We start from the raw sequence: 14,915 nt of genomic DNA on the forward strand, positions 1-14,915 counted from the left end.
GAAGTCTCATTGACAAATTAATCTTTGAGTCAAATAATAACCATCACCCGTACGAGCAGCATTTTCCAAAGTTTCCACATTATGCTCATCAAGTTGGGTCTTGATATCACTATAAATGCAATCCTTGATCTCTTCAACTTATGTGAGCTGTTTGGGGGTATCGCAGTCTTGATCAATCTTCTTGGTTGAGCCCCTCCCCCCCCCCCCCATCGAATAGTTGTCATTTTTCCCCATGGAGATTCGAGATGGATTTGTTCTGTTTATTTTCTACAAACGGAAAACCCTTGTCATTATACCATCGGATTCAAACTCATAGTCCTTCAAAACAGTCCATAATCACGTCATAATCATCACTTTGTTTTACGGACAAGGAAATGTACATTTGACGAGCTTGCCATTAAGTGCACTTTGTAATAACATAGTCCAGTGATATTGTTACCATTTCTAGTTCTCTTTTCTTAATGTAAAAAAATATCTTTCAACTTTTTTTTCCTGACAAGGGGATATTAACTTTAATATTTCTGAAAACATCAAGACATGCACTTGTCTGCTTGCCATTTCCAATTCTTTTAATCAGTCTTGCATTTCATTTTCTTCTCTCTGCATCTGCATTCACTTTTCTCTCTTCTTTTTCTCTCTTCCTCTCTTTCATCTTTCTGAATTTGCATTTTCACCATTTCGTTCTAAAACTGAAGCTTTCTTAATTCCAATTATGTCTGTTTTTTTTTTTAAACTATAATTCCTTTAATGTCCTATCAGAACCACAGACGGACTTACTAATCGAACCCAAAGCATCATCCAACATTTCTTTTCCCACGAAGAACTGAACAAATATTTTTCTTGCTTTGTTAAAGATGTTTTTCTGTGCTGAAATAGAATAATATCTGTCAAACTCAAGCAACTAGTCTCTTTTCAAAGACTCTAACCCTAGCTGGATAGAATGGGATTGTTTTGAAGAAAACAAAAAACATACACAAAGAAAAAAAATGAAAACAGTTAACTATATTAGACGACGATGTGAATGCTTGATGTTTCACTAAAGAGTTCTTAAATGTGTGCAAGGAAAATAAAAATTCCGCAATAAAGTCAATCAAAGTTTAAGGACAATTTATAATATCTTTAAAACATTTTAAAGAAATTCCGATCCCGGACGAGCACCCAATTTCTGTTACACCTATATGGTCTTACAATAATAAGAGAAAGAATTAAAACCAACAAGTTTATAAAATTCAACAAACAATTTATTTCCCAAGAATATAAAGTGAACATTGAAAAGGAAATATAGAGTATTGTGAACTAAATCCAGAAGTGTTCCTAAAGATTTTATCACAAGCCCAAAAGTATAGAATATTCTGAAAGAATGATATGTCTTGAATGTGCTCCTGTGCCAATAGTCTTGAATGAGCTGACACATCAATAGTCTTGAATGAGTTGATACATCACTAGTCTTGAATGAGTTGACACATCAATAGTCTTGAATGAGTTGACACATCAATAGTCTTGAATGAGTTGATACATCAATATTCTTGAATAAGTTGACACATCAATAGTCTTGAATGAGTTGATACATCAATAGTCTTGAATGAGTTGATACATCAATAGTCTTGATGTATTACTATGATATAATCCAGATTGTCTTTGAATGAACTGAAAATAATCCCAAAATAGTGTTTTAGTCGAAAATGTGAATGAACACTTTGTAATTCCAATGAATTAATAAAATTAATGATTCCTATTAAATTATATCTGACACAACGGCAAATGATTCCACATACAGAACTTAAAACGGCAATGAATAATTTTGTTTACCACAACCTTATATTAAAACCTAAGGCACAATAAAATGACTAGGAAGATAAGGTCTCTTCAAGAACGCTCTACGTTTGCAAATAAGGCTAAAAACATGTCAAAAAAGGTAAACACAGTAATTATCATTAGTCATAAACACTGGTGAAGCACGTAATATAAATGAAATAACATAACAATAGTTACAGGTAGACAGAAAATGGGACACAGATTACGTTATGTATGTGACAGATATTTTACTAAATTTCCCAGGTATTCAGATTAAAAATTAAGTTTCTACCAAAGTTCTATTTAGAATTCTACACGTTATGATTCTTTTGTGGTTTACTTTCTAATGAAATGGAAGTGGTAATCAGAAAAACAACGAAGTTCATATAGTTTGTCTTCAAGCTCAGGAAAAATACAAATTGTGTAATTGTGTATATTCTATCTAATGTAGGTGATTATATTACTTATTGTAGACATAGCAAATACCAATCGCGTTTCGATTGGGGGGGGGGGGTCGGTGGCGGGGAGAGCGATCAATGCTAACATTACGAGTTTTCGAGTTTGTTGTAGTCAGAATTTCCCAGAAATGTTCATATCCCTGAAATTCAAAGACATTCAATTCATCGTCACGAAAGTTCTGATTTCTGCCCATGATCATATAGCTTGGAAGTGCAACCTTGTAAATGACTAATTGTTTCAAAGTTGGGGACTAATTTAAGAGGAATTATTTGGAACAATGGATAAAATACGACTCCATTTCTCTTGTTGGAATCACGTGTGTTTGGATGATTTGACCTGTGTTTGACAGAACTAAATCTTCTTAGCATTTTATGTTTTATCTTGCTATTGTTCACATTTACAATTATTTGAAAGGGTTTATGTACCCAAAGTTTTTGTGTAATTTTTTATTTTTTATTTTACAATTTTCAAACGTCGCCTTTAGTTGGTACATACGGTCACTACTGAACTGGGAAGCCGTGAAATTTACATCCGCACAGCCCTTGTCCCTTACGAGTGTTCGTCATTGTGACCAGTTCACCAAGATATTCTGACAACACAAGGTCACAAGACGTTCAAAGCGTGGTTGGTAGCTGGCGCTGGAGCATACTTTCGACACGTGCTATTAAATATGGCTTAAATATCCCAACCCCTACCGTTGAAAGTTATATTATTATTATTGTCTTTCAAGGAGAAATGTGACTAAGATGTTCATATATCAATGCAAATCCGTTTCTCTAAGTTACCTCTTAATTCCCTTTCTTCCATGTGATGCAGTATTTTTTTCTTCTCAGATCCACCTCTTAGCCATTGAAACTGCAGACCTCCCAGCATATAACTAGATTACGTCAGTCGGTGCGTCCATTTACATGTGCTGCTAACTCTGACGTTTCCAGTAGGTAGTTTACGGCAGCGACATTTATCCGTCCTACAACAGAACAATATTTTAGCCGACACAAACTTATGTGACATGAATAATATATCAGAACTCTAAATAAACAATCACAAACCGTGGAATTAATTTATACATATCTATAACACCCATTTCAAAGGGTATTTTTTATTTGGAGATGACATAGTCAAACATGATGATTTGAGGTCTCATAAATAACAATAGAGTTGAGACATGTTTCAGATGTAGAATCGCAATGTCAACAGTTACGAAATTGGAGCTGTAATAAATTGGTACTTTTATATTCTACCTTATCTGGCCTTTCTGGAATAATGAGGCGTATCTTTGAGTAACTGATGATTTGCAAATTTGTCTTATTTGAAAGTAAAACTGTTGTATATGTAGTGACACGTTTCTTATTTTATATTAAAACTGTTGTATATACCGTGACACGTCACGCATTTTATATACTTAACACTGCATGAAAGTCATGAGGTTTTATTCTACGCAGGACCGGATCAGGACAAGTGTTGTTGGTGTGGGTGGGGTGCCTATATTTCAAAAGGGCTCTGACTTTCCTCGAAAGGGCACCAAAGCAAAAGTCTATGTGTCTATTTACTCAGATTGTACATAATACCCAATAAACTTGCGCAAGAATAAAACGATGGTCAAAAGTTGTATGAAAAATTACAAAAGTTGTGTTAGTGCGTTGTTTTTTTTTTTCAGCCTGGGGTGGGGTCCATCCCCACCCATCCCCCGATCCGGCCATGCCGCTTGTAACGAATTTAGTAATCAAAGTAAAGTTCTTTTTAGGGAAGGTCCATTTTAGGGAAGGAAGGAAGATCTCTTTGAAACAATGTTTCACGACAATACATTTTATATATCCATTTTTTGTGTTACATTTCATATACCCAGGATTTGTGTGACTGAGTAGGTTTCAAGTGAGTATACACACCAGGAGAGCTTTTAGAGAGAGAGAGAGAGAGAGAGAGAGAGAGAGAGAGAGAGAGAGAGGCAGACAGACAAAGAGTAACTAGTATTAACCGAGAAATCATTTGCATTATGCTTGCTATATATGTATGATAGCATATGCACTGATTGATTTGGTGTATAAAGGCATATCAACACAAGAGGTTATCCAGTACCAAATCAATTGGAGAAAAGGGCCTCACCCAAGGAAACACCCAAGGACACACCCAGGTAGCCTACCCAGGCTGATAGGATGGCAGGATTTCTAACACTCACTGTAACCAATGAGCCATCGAGTCTCCTTACATATACAGTGAATCTTACGTTTGATTATTCATTATTAAATAATGTTTGATCTTGTACACACACACACACACACATACACACACACACACCTTTCATTGATGTATAGTTTCGGGATATACATTTTTTCTGTTTTGTGGACAAAATAACTGCTGGATAAAAATGGGTTATTTTATTTCGATGTGTGTGCGTGTTTGTGTGTGTGTGTGTGTGTGTGTGTGTGTGTGTGTTCACGCCTGTCTGAAAAGCCGAGCTAAATGTTTAGAGGCTTTACATGACTAGTCTTAACATTCTACAAATAATTCGCCTGTTTATTAAACATCAAAAATGTCACTTTATACGACAATTGGACAAGTCGCTCTCTCGTTACTGCTTCGTATCATCGTATTCATGACCCCTGAATTGTACTGTGCGCTACCTTCCTAGTCCGCAGGGGTGCAGTATTCACTCCTATAATCCCAATTCAACAAACCCTCCCTACCGTTCCCAAGCGAAACTATTTGCAACGATAGTACGATCCGTTAGTTCACCGTGCATTGCAGTGCTAGATCGTCTCTACTTACGTCGGGTGTTCAGAAGTCAACTGGGATTAGTTACACCAAGAAAGAAGGATAGCATCAATAGAACACGCCTATTTGTTTTAATTAAACGCGAGCGCTCAGTGCCGACGAGGCAATCTGGATATGTCGCAGTATTTATGTGGATGATTTCCACCTGTCTGTCATATTATAATTGGAATACACGTGGTTTTTATTAAGGATTTGTACATGTAATTGGTTATATGATAACAGTGGGAAGATCATTGATATTCATAGACATATCACCGATAACACCAGAACAAATTGAAATGTCTTGAAATTGAATCCCACAAATCCAACTATTTTCAAGTCTTGATAATTTGGTGTTACCATTCGATATCTTGATCCTCTGCCACTAAGTGTGTACCTGAATACACAGTGAATTGGATTGGACAGAATGCTCAAATAAGAATAACGTTATTTGGGAACAGTAAGAGAATACATTTCTGATTTCGCTTCAGTGGATTTATGTGTTAAAATTTGGCCTGTGACATAACATTTGAAATGGAACGAAGGTAAGTCTTTTTAAAATATTGTCAATTCATTATGATTGTATTAGCCTGTGTCCGTCTAAAATTTATGTCAGTCCTTGCGTTTATCTGTTCGTCTGTATTCAAGTTTGTAATCAAGTAAGTGGGCCAGAAAGCAAAAATGGAATTATATATCACTGAATAAAAGAATGGATAAATGGGTATGTCTATGTATATATACTTGTATATCTGTATGTTTATACTTACGGATGCAGACTTGTTTGACGCTGAAATTTGACCATTCAGATCAGAATACATAGAATACTTAGGTTGTCTCACTATAATCGATTTACATGTACTTTAAACCTAGGTGCATATATTAAATTGATAGACCATGTGTTAATTCGCCGCTGGTTGGCGAAATGCTTTTTGGGATCGTCTAATGTCGTTTACCTTTTGAATTCGACATGTCAACGATGTTTGTAGGTACGTTGGTAATACATTTTATCTATGTGGTATACATTCAAATAATTCCCTAATAGTTTCGTCTGTCCCTGTCGCTTTTAAAAATTGAAAAAGTATTCGAATTTTTGTGACAGTTCTTGTCCACTTCAGTGTAGTGCAAGATTCACTATATAAATCACTGCGTTTTACTCCACTCATGTGTTAGTGGCGCCTTGTAGAAATCATTAATTAATGGGAACTTAGAAACCTAGCTTATAGTGTGATACAAGTTTAACTGTAGCCACAAACAATCGTTCTTTGTTCTTGCATCTACCTGCTGGCTTTTGACCGCATATATGTGCTTTCTTTCTTTCTTACTTACTTACTTACTTATCGATATATAACATGCCCATTGCTGGTGGCTAATTACTATTGCTACCATGAAAAAGCTGAGCACATAGTTGTTTTCTTTAATAAAGTTTTTCTTTCTTTGCGTTGCTATGAACAAACTTTGATTTATAAAACTGATTGATGCAAATCATGAAGAGGATTGGCTGTATGAATTATATAATCATTTTTGATTGGTTCTTTTCTCCCGCTGTGAGCTCTTTGATAAAATATCTTTGAGATGGTGTTGTCTTTTGTACGGGCATGTGTGGTAGGGATATATAGCTCTCTATTGAGTCCTGCACATTAGGACCTTAAAGACAGATTTATTAAGACGGAAACTTCAACAAGGTGGTAGGAAAGCGTGTTTTGAATCAATAATTATTTAATTGCACCACGACTAGTAAATACGAGTATAAGACATTGCGTGATATTCCAGCCGTGCCCCAGACATAGTGTAGGAAACGTTTCCCTACATTCGGAGGGACCAAAATATTTCCTTGCATTCGGATTGTCCGAAACATTTCGTTACATTCGGATCGACCAAAATGTTTCCTTACATTCGGATCGATCAAAATATATTCTTACATTCGGATAGATCAAAACATTTCCTTACGTTAGGAACAATTAGAACATTTCCTTATATTCGGAACAACCGACACGTTTCCTTATATTTTGATATACAACGAACAATCATTGGTTGAAATAGCATTATAAAGATTGTTTTATTTTGATGTTGATGAACTTAAACAAAATAAAATAAACACTTCTGGGTGAAATTTTATCTCTTTTGATTTTCCAATAGTATGGATTTAATTTTTTCTCTGTCCCTTCTAATCAAATGTGTCTACCCGGGGAATGGTATTTAATCACATCTCAAATATCTTACTCAGGATACAAAATACGTAGCATGTACAATCGCTTCGTAAAAAGACGCCTTTTTATAGACGGACATTCTAAAATCATACTATTCAGGAAACCAATAAATGGCATATCTTTTATTATGTTGAACTCTTTGTTTAATTGCCTCTTTATGCCTTGAGTAGCCGTCAGCAGGTTACTCAAAACACATTGTTTAATAGCATTCTAGTTCATTTAACTGCCTTCAACAGGTTAATCAAATCCTTCTGTTTAAGGGCATTTTTGTCCCTTCCATTACATTCAACAGGCTAATCAAATCCTCTTGTTTGTCTTTTCGTTCCTTCCTTTGCCTTCAACAGGTTAATCAAATAATCTTGTTTAAGGGCCTTTTGTCATTTCCATCATCTTCATGAGGCTAATCAGATCAGCAGATTTGTCTACAAACATCGTAATTTCATTCGCCCTTGCAGACTTGCAAGCTAAGATGATGATTTTGCTTCTGTCTCAGAAATTAGATAAAGTAATGACCAAATCTGTGTTTTCCTTTTTTATGTACACCAACATATTTTATTCCACAGTCATAGATGTTATGCTGACTTCGTCAATAATTACTCGACAGTGTTGAAAATGGCCGAATTTTGTTGATTTTTTTCTGAACCTACTGAGGTCACCATTTCAGTTTTGTTGCGCAGTTATGACAGATTCCTCGTCACTTAACGTTACGTGTATCTGATACGGACATCATGAATTATCCGTTGACATATAAATAGAAACTACATAACATGAAAAAATACAGGGTTCGTTAAACACAGAAAAGCCAAGACAAAAATAATTACATTTTTTAATAAATTCTACTGCGATGCTATCCCTGCGCTAGCAATTACGTGCAACATTTTATTAACAGATGTAATATGATACAGTGATTTGCGTAGATACTTAAAAATCATTATGACAGACTTCATGTAAATGAATTGCAAGTTTCTAAAATGCAATGTATACCGAGTTTTATGATGCGGAAACAAAACAGTTTCTTTTAAATGTGTACTGAAAATAATTATGGGGAACATCACGCCAAATGCATACATTTGTACATTAAAACGGTAATAAACCGGTTATCAATTATATCATTCGTTTTTATACGGGGTGATTAAACAACTGCAAACTACTGATTTATATATTTTCATTTATTAACCAGTAGATATCGAATTATAAGTAACACTGTAGACTATATGTACCCGTACCTCATATAAAAATAACAATAATATGTGTGTATCCGAGTGTGTCAGTGTGTTCTTAATAAAGGTTAGGATATGTGCCTTATCAATAAAAGATTTGCAATAAAAAATGACGTAATAAACGTTCTATATTATACAAAAAGGACAAGAACGCAATATTTACTGAATACAAAAGGTCACGTGTATATATCAAAACTGCAATGTAAAGTGCACAATAAAGCAGACACATCTCGCAAAAATGCCATTTGGTAGATTTAAAAAATGGAATTGCTTTTGCCTCCAATTCTCAGTTCCTTTCTTCAAACATGTAATTTGTTGTAATCCTGGTTTAAAAGTTTGCAAAATATAAATTAATTCCAGGTGTTAAGTATATTTGGTTTCGTTTATATTGATTGAATTTTATTTAATTCTCTGTTTGTTAGTTTTAATTTTTAAAAATTCTGTGGCATGTTATAGTAATGCAATTTTGTTTACTGGAATTTAACATTTTCCAGAAATTAGTTTGATCTGACTGTTTTTTTCCTAAACACCTAATAACAGAACTTTGCATCTTTATGCTGACCTAGTTCCTGACCTTGATTCAAAATTAGTAACAGGTGGAGAAATCAACAACTTTTTTAAATTCATTCTTAATGTGTGATTTAAAGAATGACTTTTTACTTGAGATTGACTTGAGAAATAATCTCAGTTGGGCTTTTAAACAATTAGATATCAAGGTGTTTTCTCCTGTTGTGACCAGTTGGAGTTATATATATTTTTTTAAAATTATTTGGATTCTAAGAGATTAAATCTTTTCCCTGGAGAATATTTAAGTGCTCATACAGAATTCTTGGACAAAGACATTTTTTGAAATTCTATTCCGAATTCAAACCCCGGAATATTATTATTTGCGGATTATTTGAACAAAGAACTGTTGACACATCAGTGTTATACTGACTACAGTATACGTCTTCGCCTTCCATTTTGGATTTTCGTCGGGTCTCGATCTCAAATTTATTAGAATATTTTATTTTGTTATCAAAATTGAAATATCTGTGTTCTCGATGTTGTTTTTTTTTGTTTTTTTTTTGTTTGTTTGTTGTGGGGGGGGGGGTGTCTTCTCTGGTCCTTATAGTTAAAAAAAATACAGAAACATGTTTTGGAATTCTTTGTCAATCTGAGACCCATTCCTCCCTTACAAGCCCACTTCTGAACAAACACGATTATGTATTTTGTAATGAATTAAATTTCTGGCATTATACTAAACCATGTATCAATTAAATGAGAGCTTGAAAACGTGGATGAAGAATGTTGTAACTGTATAATTTTTTTAGCAAAAATTGCAATGAGACAGATGCTTTTTTTTTCGCGGGGGGGGGGGTAAACGAATATAATAACTGGGAATGTTGGTTAGAGTAGCTTTTCATATTCGTGCTTTACATAACAGCAACGCAAATAGGATAATTAATGCCGATGCATCTTTATCAAGGAGACATTACGGTAGTTGGTTGTAGCTGATCTGATGGTAAAATTCGAACCCACATCCTTTTAGCTGCGAGACAGGCACGTGAACCAGTGAGCTATCGTGACTCATGTATATATTAGTCGACTCTTAGGCTTTGCAGGAGGGTACATGGGGGTCTATACACCTTAACCCAGCCTAGCGTAGCTATATCAAGTGCTTTCCAGCTGAGCGGTGCAGTATGTACAGCTTAAAATGATTGAAAACATGTCTGTATTCGAAAAACAATTTACAGTAAAGTGTTGGATAAAAGTCTACTCACTGGATTAAATCTGGTAAATGCGATCGTTTAGATTCTGTTAATTTCATTGTTAAGCAAAATATAATATTTGGGTAGTTATTACATTGAGTTAAATTATCCAGTGTTTCTGTATGTCTGTGTATCTGAGTGTGTTGGATTATTAACGTAGCTTTAACAATTTTCCAGTACATTATCTGCAGTGTGGCACTTTACAGTGATGTCTTGCACTGGGGGCATCATGCCGCAGACATGTAGCCTGATTTCCCACCCAGTCACATTATCCTGACACCAGGCCGTCCAGTCATAACACTAACCAAACCAGGTAGCTGCTAGTACCATTTTTATACGTCTTTGGTATGACTCGGTCGGGGTTCGAACCCGCGAATTCCCGCATCCGGTGCGTACGCTTTAACCACTTTGGCCACTGGAGCGGTCAACACGTGTTTCTACAGGTCAGTGTATGTCAGTGTGTATCTGTGATTTTTTCTGTCGTTCCAAAAAATTTGGCCAATGCAGACATACCCAGTGTGTACAGAAATGTATAGAAAATCGACCCAAAGGGTCCTTTAGATGTGATGTTACCCATTTATCTCGAGAAAGGGAACGATACAGAAGGGGCTACCAATAAATAGGACCAAAGGGAAGAGGGATACCCTTAAATAGGACCACACGGAAGGAGATACCCCAAAAGAGGACCAAACAAAAGAGGATACCCTTAAAGAGGACCATACGAAAAGGGATACCCAAAAAGAGGACCAAACGGAAGAGGGATACCCATAAAGAGGACCATACTAAACGGGATACTCAGAAAGAGGACCTTACGGAATGTCATACAAAGAGGATGGCAAGAAAATACATAGCAAGTGAACTGTGATGGAAGTTAATCTTTTTGTTTGCTTTTGTTTTGTTCTAATTGTAATTGTTATTTCAATTAGTAATAGATCATTACCGCCTTTTGGAGAACATTCTGTCTAAAATACTCATGGAGTAAAACAAATAGGTAATTTTGATTTAGTTTTCGCTGGGAAAAATCTCATGGGAAATCGCCCATATTTACTCTTCGCCAAGAAAAAATCGCTAAAGAGATGTATTGATTTTGTTTCTTTTCTCAGTTTAGTTTATGTCAGTAGAACGCCTACACAGCCCCGAATGGGACGTGTAATGAATAGGAAATGGACATATTATTAAAGAATCTACAGCATTGTACAGCTAGGTAGTCAAGATAGAAGTAGGAGAGTATGAGGTAACAAAATCTCAAAACATATACATTTAAAACGAGGCTCTGGCTAGAATATAGATTTTGGCATGCTTCCTTGACGAGTCGTTTACTTAGCCGGTCTTGGTATAGTCTGGTTCTGTGCATTGTATGCACCCTGCGTTGCACTCCGCTATTCGTATAGCGGAGTGCAACGCAGGGAGCATACGCAGCTTTGAACCAGACTAGTCTTGATAGCACGGTAGTGCATATCAAATCCTGTGCTGGGTTAGGACTGTTAACATATGACTGTGTGTTGATATATGTTCAAAACATCCTATTGCATTATTTTCCGGTTTGAAAGTAGTTCTCTGATACTCCTTTTGCTTGTTAACGCTTATCGAAAGGAAAACATTACCGTAGTTTGGCCAACGAAGCTTAACTAAGAAGGACTAATTAGCACAGAAAGTGTTTCAATAAAAATGACTAATGAGACAGAAAGTGTGCCAAGTTTAGAGAAGGTGGAGCAAGGAACTGTTTGAATTCGGCTCGTCAGCTGCTATCACAATGTTTTATCGCTAGTGAAATTTTCAAAAGTCTCTTTTAATGTGTACTTGTTCGCAAATCTTGAGATATAATACAAGTTGTACCGAATATACTCGCGTTTAAATCTGGTCTAGCTACAAACTGCATAGACATAGATCTGCAGTCGCATAATTCGCTGATACACCAGGGTCAATCTTGTTTATTCCACTGATTACTCCTCACAAACTTCATAGACCCTGATCTACCGGTGCATTATGTGTGTAGCTGTGCTAGACTTAAAAGTTAGTATATATGGCATGTATAGAAACTAATCCTTTATACATCCTGCAAAAAACAATCGATATGCACACACTGGAATTGTTTACGCTTTGGGTAGTCTGTTAGATTTTAAAGCTTTCTATTTTCATCTAACATATACTGTAAGGAATTGAAACGTGATAGGGAACGTCACTGGTTTTTCAAACACCTACAAATGTTTTCTTAAACATGCATGACACATAAGGCATGTACTTTGGTCGTAGATATCATATGCATGTTCTGAAATGTAGGCAGTATATAGCTTGTTATGTCAGCACTTCCCTGTCTTCCCATGAGAATCTATATGTGGGTGTAATTACAGTCGTAGTGCATTTACATGGGAATCTATATCTGGGAGTAATTACGGTCGTAATGCGTTTAGCACATCGAGATATGTGGAATATTTATAGCATTACAGTCTGGTTTTCGACACTAAAAAAGTATCTTAGAAATCTCATATTTCTGACAAATGATTCCTGAAAGTTTGATAGATGAACAAAGCCCAATTAGGGAACAGACATTTTTCGTATTATGTCTTTTTTTAAATTATATTTGGCATTGGCTGCTTGCTCAATACCATTTTCAATTAAAAAAAGTAAAACACCTGTACAACCAAAAATAATTAGAGTTTTCTAGATATTAGCTTTTGTTGCGTAAGAGATGGGTGATAAATAAAGAAAGAAACAAATAACAGGACTCTCAAAAACAATAACTACAACAACATTGATATATAACAGCAACAATGAGTTTTATAACTTTTTATTATCCCCGTTACTAGACAGCGAGGTTTGCGTTTATGAAGTACTATTTTTCAGGTATTATTGCTAAATCGTAACACTTCACTAGAATTGCATAGTATACATTGTCTGCAGTTATTGCCAAATATCGTGACCTTTTTCACTTGAATTGCGCAGTATTTCATTCTCCGCTATTATTACTAAATATTATCACTTTTCATTTAAATTACACACGAGAAGAAAAATAAATAGCCCAAAGGTACAAGAAAGGTGAAAACGAAAGACCAGACATAACGGATCTAAATTGTTTATGCAACTAATTATGGATTGTATACAAGTATCGTTTATATAGGAACCATATTGTCGTAATAGTTTTGTATTTTAAAAAAAATAAATCATTCTTGATATTAAAGAGAGAAAATGAAAGCTACAGTATATGTGGGTAATAACCAAGATGTCACGTGCGTTTTCCCATTCATATATTATTCTCCGTAATCAATGAAGTTCGGTAGAATGTCTATAATGTGAGAATTACGAAAGGTCACTGTTACATGATCCGGAACTGCTCCAGACAGGGTGAAAACATTTTCTATGGCACCATTGAATGATCTAACGTGTCAAGCACAAGCCACCACAAATCGAGCTTTTCATAATCAAGTTAAATTTTCATGCTATTTCAAGAGTGAACAAGTGGCGGACATTACGTACCCTAATTCTCAATTGTGTCATTTATGTTGATTAACCTTTTTATTGTTAGAATCGGGTGGATTCCTTCCATTTCAGTTCTTCGCAATAAAATATCATTTCTTCGCAATAAAATATAATTTCGGTACAGTAAAACTTATACAAATAATAAGAAGGGTACATTTGATTATTGTGTTGATGATTGTCAAACAAAGTATGGTAAAAGAAGATATAATTTTTGGTATGAATTGCAACCTCAACTCCCCGTCTTTTACCCTGTTTCCGTTCATCTAGCTCTGTTATTTCAACCCAGAACGGTCGGTTTGTTCGACTTTTATCTCGGACTAATATTCTCTTATATTTACGTCTTTTAAATGCGTACGTTTTGGATTATATTTTCCTTCAAGCGCTTGGGCAGGTAATTATCCTTTCTGCCGGCGAAAGCTAAATTCGTGTATTTGAACGACAGGCATTCCGTAAACGTGCTTTGAAATAAACAATGTTAATTAAATCGTTTTAAATATATGCAACATGTTTCTCACACCAGACGTATTGTGCATACACATAGACGATGACGAGGAAGTGACATCTAATGATGATGATGACAATGACTATATCTAGTACTCTATCAACATTTTGTTCATGTCTCATAGAAACAATATTGATTTCAACAACGCCACACATGGACACTAAAATAGCATTTAATAATTAAAGATCAATAATATAGGAAGATTATGAAACATCAAGCGTATTAGCAAACTCAAAATATAAGATCAATAATGGTGATGATGAAAAACACACGTTATTCGCCGAGTAGACTTTTATTATTAAATTTGCTACATCTATCAGTTTGAAGAAAGTTTGTCAACGAAATTTCTTCGGAAAATATGACGAAACGTAGTTTCTACCATTGTGCCACTGTTTGCCTGATTTAATCCTGTCTTAAAAGTGGTAATAATTCGACCACAGAAAGTTGTTGTTAAAAATACCATGCCAAGGTTGCAATGCTGGCTTCAGTTTCTAAAACTCATCAATTCACAAATGTGAAAAACACGACAAACGAAGTGATCCAACAGCCAGCCAAAACATCTCGTCCATAAGAAAAGCATTCACACGCTTTCTCTCATACATTTGTTTTTTGTGAACATGATCGATTTCACCATAGTGATGCGTGATTCTGCACTCAAAGTATGTCGATTGCAGTATTTTCTTACCATCACCCTTCACGAAACCGTTATAAAATGCAGATAAAATTATGTTAAATCTATATCTCTACCTCTATG

The 14,915-nt window shown here is 35.2% G+C and overlaps 1 protein-coding gene across 1 annotated transcript in view; it reads left to right on the forward strand.

Annotated features, from left to right (window-relative positions):
* The first annotated feature begins 4,976 nt into the window (after positions 1-4,976).
* LOC149800520 (thrombospondin type-1 domain-containing protein 4-like) overlaps positions 4,977-14,915 on the forward strand; it is a 217,447-nt gene continuing 207,508 nt past the window's right edge. Inside the window, exon 1 of the mRNA XM_089954454.1 lies at positions 4,977-5,549. Within this exon, the coding sequence (XP_089810580.1) occupies positions 5,539-5,549 (11 nt within the window). The 5' untranslated portion in view covers positions 4,977-5,538. The remainder of the gene's footprint in view (positions 5,550-14,915) is intronic.

This window comes from Sinohyriopsis cumingii, chromosome 4 (genome assembly GCF_028554795.1).
Source record: "Sinohyriopsis cumingii isolate HCF-2022 chromosome 4, ASM2855479v2, whole genome shotgun sequence".
NCBI lineage: Eukaryota > Metazoa > Mollusca > Bivalvia > Unionida > Unionidae > Sinohyriopsis > Sinohyriopsis cumingii.